The 13229-nt window shown below is 35.5% G+C and overlaps 1 protein-coding gene across 1 annotated transcript in view; it reads left to right on the top strand.

The window, feature by feature from the left end:
• The window catches only part of LOC114337893 (acetyl-coenzyme A synthetase), a 101030-nt gene that overhangs the window by 33475 nt on the left and 54326 nt on the right, over positions 1 to 13229 (top strand). Inside the window, exon 3 of the mRNA XM_050656586.1 lies at positions 3803 to 4111. Within this exon, the coding sequence (XP_050512543.1) occupies positions 3803 to 4111 (309 nt within the window). The remainder of the gene's footprint in view (positions 1 to 3802; positions 4112 to 13229) is intronic.

Raw genomic sequence — 13229 nt, 5'->3', positions numbered from 1 at the left:
TTCATACCCGTCATATCTATCTTGGCGAATTACATTATAACCTTTAAATGTATAATTTTGATTTGGTTTGAACCAGGTTTCACTTAATAATACAATATCAATATTTTCAGTTATTAAAAAATGAATTAAACTATTTTTATTCGAAACAACGGATCTACCGTTCCATTGCAAAATTTGTAATGATTTAAGTTCTGGGTACATGTTATTTATTAGTGATATCCTCTAAAATCGTTTTTATACAATGGTAAATACTATCTTGACTCATAGTTTTTATATCATCGACAGTTTGAATATTTGTGATCAAATTAAAAATATAATTGCAAATGAGTGTTTCCAATACTCTCTGATCTGATTTGGTTTGACAAATTGGAGTGTTTAAATTAGCAGGAAGGGGTTTGGAGGGCCCAAAATTAAAAGGGAACATGGGTGAATTGTTTTGTGATTGGTTTGGTGATATTTTTCGTTTTTTAGCTATATTATAATAGCTTGAGGAGGGTTGGAATGTATTATTTGATGATATGTTTTGGTTTTTATGCGTGGTAGTAGAAGGGGTTGATTTTTTTGAAGATGTTGGGAGGGGAGGAAAACTGTCTCCGATATTGTCTAGTGTGGAATATCTATTCTGAATGAACAATCCCGAGGAGGACGATTCACAGTAATTTTTTGCCTCGATAAAGGAAATTTTTTGCTCAATCATTACGTTCTTTATCTTCTTTTGTTGTTCGTATTTTGGACACTTCTTGGATATGGAAACATGATCTTTACTATTACAATGTATGCATTGAACATCATTATCTTGACCTGTATGATCTTCATTTTTGAGTTTTCCACATTTTATGCAATGTCCTTGTGGACTGCGACACTGCTTGGAAATGTGTCCAAATCTTAAGCAATTGTAACACTGTATTACTTTGCCAATGTAGGATTCAACTGGAAAAAATACACTATTTTATTGCAATGTAGCTAGGAAGAATATTTCCTTCGAAGGTGACTATCATTGTCCTTTTGTGTACATAGTTAGCTTGACCATCGGTGTCAACTTGTCTGTAAGTTCTTCTAAAGGCTACTATGGGGGAGGGAGATTTACTATTATCTAACAAATACTTTTCATCATGTTGTGTATCAATATCTCTTATTAGACCTCTAATTTCTAGTAAATGGTTAGGGACATACGCTACTAAGTTTTGGTCTTTTAATTTTATATTTTTCACCAAATTATTTGCATATATTATTGACCTTAACAAAACTTTAATTCTGTTTTTTCCAATGGCTTTAATTTCAAAAATATTAGGAATGTTCAATTTTTTATGCAAGATGTCTGCAACAGTAAGTGGATGTAAACGACCAATATCCTGATTGTTTGATTTTTCTATATACAGTAGAACCCCGTAAATCCGAACCCCGCGAATCCGAACTTTCGGCAAATCCGAACCAACGGAAAGTGAAAAAAATTTAAAAATTCAAGACAAAAACTTAAAAATATGTTTATTATACAGAGTAAATCCAGAACATTGGACAATGTAGGATTACTAGGACTTTGACATTTAAAATTTCTTAAAAATAAATATTATACTTTAATATAGAGGTTTATAAAGTGTTTATACAGGTTAAACACAAACTTACTTTGGTTCTCTCGTAGTCAACTTGAGTCCAAAAATATTGTCCACACTCTTGCGAGAACGTTTGGCTACTCAAAATCACAATGAAAGCTTTGAACTAAGGCTAACTTTCGGATAATCCGAACTTTTCGGAATCCGAACAGGCTGTCCCCCCAATTAGTTCGGATTTGCGGGGTTCTACTGTATACATAAACGTTATTAAAATTGTACTTATCTGATGCAACGTTGAACAATTTTTTCTCTAAAACTTTTTGCGGAGGTGGGATTTGTTGTGTCGGCACTTTAATAAAATCTCTGGTTTTAGTTGCAATTTTCGCAGTAGAATCATTCAAATTTTCGATTAAACTTGATTCAATGATATCCATTTCACTATTCTCACTAACACCTAAAAAGTTTTCACCTAATGGTGTCCCTGGGGAAAAAGCTTTCCCCATTGGGGGTCGCTTATAGACCTGTTTAGCGCACTCAATCAATATCAGTTTTTAAAACACCTATATTAATTAACAACAAACACTAATAGTGTCCTTTTTTCTACTAATTAACTCACTAAATAGTTAATTTTATTAAGAGCAGATTTTAATGGGCACTGTCAGTTTGACGTTTTGCGTGACAATGCATATATAGTTATTTAAGTAGGAAAACAAACTCCATAGAAAGAACGCTAAAAGTAGTAATACGTTCCTTATACTGCAAAATATATCGTGTCTTCCTTGCCAAGAGTTTCCGAACCTATCACCTTGGCCTAAAAATTAAATTTTCATGCTTGCCCGAATAACGTCACTCCACCACCGTGAATGTTTTTAGAACAAGGTCGCTCCGGCTCCAGACTCATCCCCGAAGATTGTGGAATCGGTGGAATGTTTAATATGAATTCTCATTGTTCGTATTTTTGTAGTGATTGAAAACTAGAGTCTTATTACAATTTGAGACAAATTAAAATCATATAAGGTATAAACCGTTAGAAATGATTGTATTTGTTATATCTATATCTGAATGCCATTATAATGTTATTAATATATTAGTTTTTAATTTTTCTACATATTGCTTAATGTGACAGAAATTAATTTATCAATCATTATTTTATTTATATTTTGTCGTGGTGAATCATACCGAAATATGCTCTCAACCAAATATACAGAGTGTTCCAACGAATATTTGACCTCCACCCTAGTAACTCAAAAACCAAGAGTTTTTTCGAAATTTAAAAAACATTTCAATTTTTTATTAAGGGGGAGAGGGACGAATTTTCACACAAAATTCGCCCACTTTCTCTGCCCCGCATCAGATTATCAGTTTTTTTTTAAATAACAAGTAGTCGAGTGGCACATCATTTGAAAGGTATTTGTTTTCTCTGCAGGACCCTCTATTTTTTTTAATTTGCGGAATAACCTTAAAGATAATTTTGGATTTATCTAATTTATAATAAATTTGTTAAGTCCAAAATTATCTTCAAACTTATTACGTAAATTAAACTGCGTCGTTTAGAGAAAAAAATGCCTTTCAAATGATGTGCCACTTTACCACACTTGCTAATTAAAAAAAAGTGGGGATCAATGCGGAAGAGTAAGGGGTTACATTTGAGGGCAAGAATTTTTCATGAATATTCGTCCCCCTTCCATTAAAAATTGACGTGACTTTTTATATTTTGAAGAAGCTCTTGGTTTCTGAGTTTCTGAGGGGGTCAAATTTTCGTTGGAACAGACTGCATATTAAAATCACCATGTATTTCAAACTAATATTATTTATTGATTTTGAATCACTTGCTACTATTGGGAAGAATAAAGCGTTTTTATTGAAGACAAACATTCCGGTAAAGCAATCACATAAAACAGCTTCGTATTACGTTATGGACTATTTGCTTTAGCTATAAATTGAACAAAAATAAATAAACTAACTTTTGTATTTAAAAACGAAAATATGCCTTATATGGGGTTAACAGACATGAAAAGGGGAATGATTATTGCTTTGGTGACGAAAGGAATGTCTCAGAGGGGCATAGTTGCAGTGATACAGGTCGTTGTGTTACAAAACTGTGGTAACAGGGATATTTTAAATTTGTAAGTGTACTTCATTTACACAAATTTAAATTAACCTGTTTAATATATTTATAAAGAAAATTTTAACTTGAATTAGATAGGTTTTATATAATTTAACATTTTATTAACAAAAATTATTTTTTTCAGACACCTATGACACCAGGGCGAGATATCTTCTGGCACGACATTGTACCCCAAGCCTCTACTAGTTGTTATCCGGAGTGGATGGAGTCAGAGGATCCTCTGTTTATGTTGTACACAAGCGGCTCAACAGGAAAACCAAAAGGTGTACTCCATACAACAGGCGGTTACATGATATATGCAGCTACAACATTTAAATACGTTTTCGATTATAAACCCAATGATATCTATTGGTGCACTGCTGATATTGGGTGGATAACAGGCCACACTTACGTTGTTTATGGTCCTTTAGCTAATGCAGCTACGTCAGTATTAGTAAGTAAAAATTTGTATTATTTATTTTTAATAAAAAAAAACTTTTAAGAGGTGCCTTGAATATTTAAAACTAGTTACAAAATTTAGACTAACCAGCAATTCATTTTAGGCCTGGATCCCGCGTACCAAAAAAAGTTGATTAATAGCAAGCTGAAAATTTGTTAATAGCTTAACGGTGTCTAGTCAGACAAACATTGATGTACGGGAACACTGGAAAAGGGGAAGTTTTAATTGTGAAACAGTTTAAAAATTTGGAACGTCAGATTACGAAAACGTCCTATATATTTTGTCGGACAGAACATCCAATTGATTTATTACCCTTTCATTAAACTCTCATGAAAAAATCAGACTGCTATTACTAACCAACATGATTCCTGTCACTTGACATGTTCTTCGTGTTTCACTCACTAAATTGCCCAGTTGGTGATAAACACCAATCTGATTTTTGCATGAGAGTTTAATGAAATGGTAACAAATCAATTGCAAGTTCTTTCCGACAAAATACATGACGTTCCAAATTTTTAACCTGTTCCACCATTAAAACTTCCCCTGTTTAACCATTAAAACTTCCCCTGTTTCAGTATTCGCATACATGGTTTGTCTGACTAGACACCGTTAAGTTATTAACAAATTTTCAGCTTGCTATTAATAATTTTTTTTTGGTACGCGGGATCCAGGTTTATTTCTATTAACAATCGTAATACTAACGTTTGTTTAGTTTTTCCTATGGTATATAATTTTCCCTTAAAAAGCTTCCTTAAGTATTTGAAGGGCGAGGGGGAAGAACGATGAATGTCTATATATGTAAGCATTTTCTGTAAAATGAGAAACAAAGTTACAAATTCAATGTTTTCCCCCTTGCGTCCAATCTTGTGACGTGTTTTTAAGACGATTCTCATCGTTATTTGCCCTTTGCCATTCACAGGTTGGTAGTACTCTTTCTAAGCTAACAGATTCTACATAAATCGCAAAATGACCAAAAATTGACATTCATCGTTTTTCCCTCTGACCCTTCATTTGTTTATTGACTCACTTTTAAAGTATTTAAATTTCTCTTTTCCTTTTGTGTCTGGCAGTACCTATGACGGTAAGTCGAAGCAAAAAAATTCTTTCCGTATATTTTGACTTATTTGATTAAACAAGCTTTCGTTTATACACAATATATTAGATATATACCCATAATAAATAGTGTAAATAACATACGCGGCAGGAACACGACCCGACAAAGAGACACTGCCGAAGCAAGAGTTAAACTTCTTTTTATTTCGCATGTTTGGTTATCTCTACCAATTCTAATTTCATGACCCAAGTAAATGTACTTTTCCACTAGTTCTACTTTTTGTTCACGTATAATCAGCTGTCTGATAGGAATCAGGTTAGTCCTAAATTTAGTTTTAGAAAAGTTAATTTTCAGGCCTATTTTCCAGCAGATAGCGTCTAACTCATTTAGCATTTCCTTTACTTTTCCTAGGTCATCAGTTATAAGGACTATGTCATCTGCAAAACGAAGATGATTTAACTTTTCTCCATCTATTGTGATCCCTTTATCCTCCCAGTTGAGCATCTTAAAGGCATTTTCCAGAACAGTTATGAATAGTTTTGGCGAGAGTGTGTCGCCTTGTCTTAAGCCGCGTTCTATGCTTATTTGTTTGGTTTTATCATGTATTTTAACACTCATTGTTGACTTTTAATACATATTATAGATGAGTGTACTGTAACGATAGTCAATGCCGCATTCATTTAGAGCTTCTAAAATGCTATCCAGCTCTATCGTGTCAAAGGCTTTATAAAAATCCACAAATGCTAGGACAAGGGGCTTATTATATTCTATTGACTATTCAATAGGTAATTTTGCTGCCTGCAGATGGTCGTTTGTTCCAAAGTTTGATTGAAATCCAGCTTGTTCTTTTGGCTGGTAAAAATCTAGCTTCTTTTCTACTCTTGATGTCGCTACTTTTGTAAAGAATTTGTACAAGTGGTTTAGCAGGCTAATGGGTCTGTAATGTTCTAAGTCTGTCTTATCTCCCTTCTTATGCAACAGTAGTGTTACTGAGTTTTTTTATTTTTCAGGTATCGACTTTTGATGAAGGCATGAGTTGAAGAGATTTTTTATTTTACCTATAAGAATGTGGCCTCCTTTTTAATGGCCTCTATTACGACTCCATCTTCACCTGGTGCTTTTCCATTTTTCATTTTTCTCTGTGCTTGATGGATTTCGTTAGTGGTTATCTCTGGTAGTATTTCGGAGCCTTGGTTGATTATTTTCTTTGAAACCGCTTCCCTCAGATTATTTTGATTTTGCCTTTGGCTCTTATATAGTTCCAAATAAAATTCTTCTACGATATTTAGTGAATCTTCTCTGTTTGATGTTATTTCGCCCTTTTTATTTTTTAATTGATATATTTCGCATTTTCCGTTGTTCAATTTCCTTCGTAAATTTTCAAACTTTTGTTTACTTCTATGGTTTTCTGGATGCCTTGAGTTTTAAACTTAATTAGGTCTTTTCTGATTTCCTTTGACACTTTCTTGTTGATGTCTGTTAACGCACTATTTTCAGTATTTTCGCTTCCTCTCATTTTACTTCGAGTTTTGATTAGTTCTCTAGTTTCTGGGCTTATTTTTTCATCTCTCTTCTTTTTTGGGCCTTTTTTTGTTGACTTTCTTCAATGGCTCTAATTATGTTTTCATTTAAGTTATTTATACTTTCATCTGAAGTTGTATTTATTTCCAAAGCAGCGTTTATATGGTGTTGGTATTTGTCAATATTTAATGGGGGCGGGCGTCCAGGCTTGCAAAGTTTTCTTTTTTATCAAACGATTTCGTTCTTTTTTGAGATCTATTTTTATTGTGGCTCTTACCATTCGATGGTCACTTCCTGTAGTAAATTTATTAAGGACGCTCTCGTCTGTGATAATCTGTTTTTTGTCGCTGATAATGTAATCTATTTCATTTCTTGTTTTACCGTCAGGACTTTCCCACGTCCACCTTCTATGTAGTTTTATAACGAAAAAACTGTTCATTTGGAACAGGTTATTCTGCAACAAGAAACCTAAGAGTGTTTCTCCCCGCTTATTTCTACATAGAGTTCCAAAATTTCCTAGTGATGTCTCTGCTTCGTCTTCTTTAAGGCCTAGTTTTGCATTAAAATCCCCACACAAGATTGTAAAGTGGGTGGGTGTGTCTTTTAGAGCTACAGTTATATCATCATAAAAGTCTTCAACTTCTTCGCCTGGATGTTGTGTTTTTGGAGCGTATACCTGGATAATTTTCAGTTTATACCTGTTGTTGAGCTTTAGGGTTACATAGGCAACTCTTGTAGACACACTTTTTATATCAACTACGTTTTTCTTATGATTTTTAAGGATGAAGAAACCGGCTCCTCCAACTGCTTCGGTTTCGGAGCCAATGCTATAGAAGAGGTGTCCTCATTTCAGCGTCTCTAAGTTTTCACCACGGTGTCTTATTTCGCACACTCCTATTACGTCCCATTTAATTTCTTTGATTGCATCTTCCATTTCGAAGAATTTTTCTTCTGACAATAGAGTTCTGGCATTATAGGTGGCAATATAGAATGAAAAGGGTTTTCGTATTTCTCGTTTCGTCAGTTTTTTGTCCCCCCAGAATCCTTGGGACAGACTGATAAATCAGTGTGAGACTCTGGATTTATCCTACTCACCTGGGGTATTTCCATCTTTGTTTCAAAATCTGACATTTCGATTTGTTTGAGGGGATATTGGCAACATAAAACACCACGCTTGCCGAACGGGTTGGTGAGTCGCAGTATAGAAGCAAATCAAACTGCTGCAGTCTTACCTGATATTATCCAATATTAGGCCGGTTCCGGATCAATTCCCATACGCTCCAACATGGTACTGGAAATGCTGCTTACCATTTTCAGGAATATTTATGGACCTTCCGGTCTAGATCTGCAATGTTCTGCGTTAACAGGGGCACCTCGTGTAGGATGTGTCTTTTCACCACGGATTACGGTCTTGACTAGAGAGAGGCTAAGGCTCCACTTGGAAGAGCTATATTCGCTTCATCTAGCCGTGCGAGCTTGTGAGGACCAGTTCTTAGTCAATCCGATACAAAGGTACTACCTCTCTAAGCCCACTAACCCCCCAGTGGTGGATCATAACGGGTTAAATTCACAAAAAATCCAAATATTTTTGTCCATTCAGCTTAAGTAATATATTATATGGGACAGTACTCTTGGTACCGATCATACTTACCAAAATGGTAACTCTTGCGTCTTCTGTTTCCAAATTATGCATCTAAAAGTAATGCCATGTCAATCTCTGCAGTTTTATATAAACATGTTTTTTAGTAGAAAAAATCTTATTTGAAAACTTAGGTCCAACATTATAATTTATAAACATGACTGGCAATAATTTTCCTTGGCTATAATATAAACTTTTTACCTACACTATCAAATTCTTATGTATTTTTCCGAATGAATTCATAAAAATTTGTGGAGCTGTTTGTTGAATAATGTTCAATGAGTAAAATGATGTTTTATGTATTATTACTGATGAATTCAAATATGCAATAGAGAAGAAAAATGTTTGAAAAAACTGCCAGTGTTTTTCCTGCATTATTCCAGTCAAAAACAATTGTCTATAACTGTAGTGTTGAGTAATGACGCTCTTGGTAAATTACTTATGGACTTACTAGATTTATCCGAAAAGCATTTATCAATTAATATGTATTAATAGTCTAATTTTCACATCCTCTAAGTAGCTAGGAGTAGCATGATATATTGCTCTGTTTGGGATCTACCGTATAAAAGAAAGGTAGGAAGACTAGTGTTCTACTTCAGCTGCCTCTTGCGGTACATTTTTTATTCAGTTATAGATATTCATTTTATTTAGGCTATATTCCTTTTATTTAACTTATGTTATGCCGGTATTTTAGTTTTAGTGATTTGTTCAACCTAATCTTACTATTAATCCACAATACATCGTCCTTTTTGGAAGATGATTACAGAAGTCTTAAAAATGGTTTTAACTGCTTCGTTTGAGTGAGTTTACCACATTCTGGAAAATTTCACAGTGCAGGTTGGACACGTTTCCGCGTCCCGCGTCATTAACATATTTACGTTGTCGGACTAACGAAACGAGGCTATAAATTTGTCTGACAAGAGATCTACAATCTTTATTAATTAAATATACCTACACTACGTACTTTTAATTGAAAATTAAGAGTTTTGTAACAAAACTACCGCGGTAGAGTGACATTTTGCGGGTGTCGGACTCTACTATCGCGCCCTCTTTTTTGTCCGACAAAAATAATATATTTTATTTTAGCGTATAACTTTTTGATTAAAATTAAATTTTTTATAGTTTTGCAATAAAGAAACCTAACCACGCTAGAGCTACATGTTTAGGCGTGGGGCGTGCGGAAACGCGTCCAACCTGCACTCTGAAATTTTTCAGAAAGTTTTGAAAATTTCGAAACCAAAATCATGGTATTCCACAAGAACCCCCATGAACAAATTACACTCAACATACAAATCAATGGTATCACCCTTCAGAGTTCCCAAAGCTTCATATACCTGGGCAGAGAGCTACACAGGCAGCTAGACAACTCAAAAGAAATTAGAAGACGCATTGAAATAGCAAGATCTGGATTCATGAACATGCGTAAAATGCTCTGTAACCCCAAGCTATCAGTCACAATAAGATTGAGAACACTAAAGTGTTATGTGTGGTCTCTATTAGTACATGGCTGTGAGACCTGGACATTAAAACAGTATGACGTCAACAAACTGAACAAACTGAATTCAGTCGAAATGTAGATGTACCTCCTGTACCTCCGGTACCTACCTGCTACCTCCGGTAGTAGGTAGGAACTCCTTTTGGATAGTCCTATCAGGAAAATTGAATCAATCCCTGCCTTCTGCAGATTCCAGGTGTTTCCTGACCCGGGAAACTAGTACCTGCTAAGGGTCCCCTGTCCAGGGTCACGGATGAAGTCCACAACGGCATCCAGGGCGGAGAAGAAGGTCTTCACAACGGTCTGGAGGACGGAGGTGGCAGCCCCCTGGTTTTAGGGCTTGTATAAAATCGAACCTGGAAATCGGCAGCTGGTTTTTCAGTATCTGTATTGAGCGGAAGTCATTTAGGCCAGAACGGTCAATACAGAATAGTACTCGGTGCGGTGGCAACCACTTAAACAGCGTGTACACAGCGGTGTAGAAAGCCAAGGGAATGACTACTACACTATTTTTCCCAGGTTAATCAATATGGCTGAGGAAATAAACGATGGCCCCGAGTACGGGCGCTTCTTAAATGGGGCAGGGGTGCGAAGAATCTCCCGCTTGGCCAAATTTGATATACAGAGAAGTTGTAGAATAGGCACATGGAATGTGCGGAGTTTATATGAACCAGGAAAAACACACAATGCCATAAATGAGATGAAAAGGCTGCAAATATCAATTCTGGGTATCAGTGAAATGCGATGGCCCGGATCTGGCCAATGCCATGTGGATGATCATGAAGTATATTATGCAGGAGAAGAGAGTAATTACCATCGTCATGGTGTAGGATTCATAGTCTCAAACGAGGTTAGCAAATGTGTTAGAGCGGTATGCCAGGTATCTGAACGAGTCATAATGATTCAGTTGAACGCGAAACCCAGAAACATAAATTTAATACAAGTGTATGCACCGACAGCGGAAAGTGAACTGGAAGAACTTGACAAGTTCTACGCCGATGTAAAAACTGTTACCGACCAACTCAAGACTAGAGATCTCACCATTCTGATGGGTGACCTTAATGCTAAGATAGGAAAAGGCAGACAAAGTAATATTATTGGCTGTTATGGACTGGGCGATAGAAATGAAAGGGGAGACTATTTCGCAGATTTTTGCAAAGAACATAATCTATGTATAATGAATACCTTTTTCAAATTACCTAAAAGGAGATTATATACGTGGAAATCTCCAGCAGATACCCTCAATAATATCGTAAGAAACCAAATTGACTACATAACCATCAGTGAGCGTTACAGAAATGCAGTAAAGTCTGTAAAAACCTATCCTGGCGCCGATGTGCCATCTGATCACAATCTATTGTTAGCCGAAATAAAATTAAAACTTAAACGGATAAAACAACCACGATCCTCTAACAAACTGGATACCGATTTTATTAGAAACAACAGTCAGGTGATTTCAAACAATTTAGAGAGCAATTTTGAGAATAGCGAACAACAAGAATCCATCGAGGATCATTGGAACCAAATCAAAACGATTATAAGCAACTCAACTCCAAATTTCAAAGAGAAAAATCAAAAGAAGCAACAGTGGATGAACGATGAGATTTTGAATTTGATGGAAAAAAGACGCAAATTTAAGAATCAAAACATCGAAATGTATAAACGCATTAATAAAGAGATAAGGACTAAAATACGAGCGGCAAAAGAAACATACTTTGAAAAAAAATGTTTAGAAATTGAAGAGTTGCAGAGAAAACATGATTCATTTAATATGTATAGAAAAATAAAAGAACTCACCGGTCAGAACAAAAAACATGCGAATAACATCGTTGATAGAGACGGAAAACTGATTATCACTGATTTGGATAAAATAGACAGATGGAAAGAATACATTGAGGAACTGTTTAATGATGAAAGGCCCGAGCTTGAAATTAACGAAGTAGTTACAGGACCTGACATAACTATGGACGAAATTGAACAAGCAATAAGATTAGCAAAGACCAGAAAAGCGACGGGACCAGACGAAATACCGAATGAAATAATAAAGCTCTTCGAAAATTCAGGTAAAAGATCTCTCCTTCATCTTTTTAATAAAGTTTATCAAACTGGCTATATACCAACGGATTGGCTGCTGTCGACTTTTGTGACGATACCTAAAAAAGCAAACGCGAAAAGATGTAGTGACTACCGAACCATTAGCTTGATGAGTCATGTTTTAAAGATATTTCTACGAATTTTGCACTCTAGGATGTACCAAAAAATAGAAGAACAGCTTGGTGATACACAGTTTGGATTCCGCAATAACCTTGGGACCAGAGAAGCACTGTTTAGTATTCAGGTTATGGTACAGAGATGCAGAGATGTCGGACATCCAGTTTATATGTGTTTCATTGACTTTGAGAAGGCCTTTGATCGGGTAAAACATACGGAAATGATTGCTATTCTTCAGAAAGTGGGTATTGATGATAAAGACCTACGCATTATCAAAAATCTTTACCGGCATCAACGTGCAAACATCAGGATTGGCTGGGAGACGTCTGAAGAACTTCAAATACGAAGAGGAGTAAGGCAGGGCTGCATTTTGTCCCCACTAATATTTAACATCTATTCTGAGTTTGTTTTCAATAAAGCAGTGGATAATGCTCAATGTGGTATCAAAATGAATGGCGTCAATATTAATAATTTGAGATATGCGGATGACACGGTGTTAATTGCGACCAATTATGAAGAACTTCAACATCTGATAAATAGGATTACCACAACGTGTGATGAATATGGACTCAAGCTAAACACCGCAAAGACCAAGGTGATGGTTGTCAGTAAGACGCCAATACAACCGGAAGTAGTAACAGCTTATGGTGAACAATTAGAAAGAACTAACAGTATCACCTACCTTGGTTGTAATCTAAATGAGAACTGGGACATGAGCAAAGAAATTAGAATACGTATTGAGAAGGCCAGAGCTGCATTCTTTAAGATAAAGAAACTTTTATGTGGAAACAACATTACTTTGAATCTTAAAATTAGATTAGTGAGATGTTATGTGTTCTCTAGTCTTTTGTACGGTGTCGAAGGCTGGACTTTAACAGATACTCTTCTCAAGAAATTGGAAGCCTTTGAAATTGGGGTATACCGAAGAATCCTACGAATAAGTTGGGTGGATAGAGTTCGTAACGAAGTTGTTTTGCACCGGATGGGAAAAGTCACAGAAGTCGTCAGAACAGTTAAAAATCGAAAACTTGAATATTTTGGCCATGTTATGCGACACCCAGAGAGATATAATATACTCCATTTAATAATACAAGGCAAGGTAGACGGAAGAAGAGGGCCAGGTCGAAGAAGAACGTCATGGCTTAAAAACCTGAGAGAATGGTATAACAGATCCTCTGCATCCCTTTTCCGA

The sequence above is a fragment of the Diabrotica virgifera genome, chromosome 7 (genome assembly GCF_917563875.1).
Source record: "Diabrotica virgifera virgifera chromosome 7, PGI_DIABVI_V3a".
NCBI lineage: Eukaryota > Metazoa > Arthropoda > Insecta > Coleoptera > Chrysomelidae > Diabrotica > Diabrotica virgifera.
This window is presented reverse-complemented; position numbering and strand designations above follow the sequence as displayed.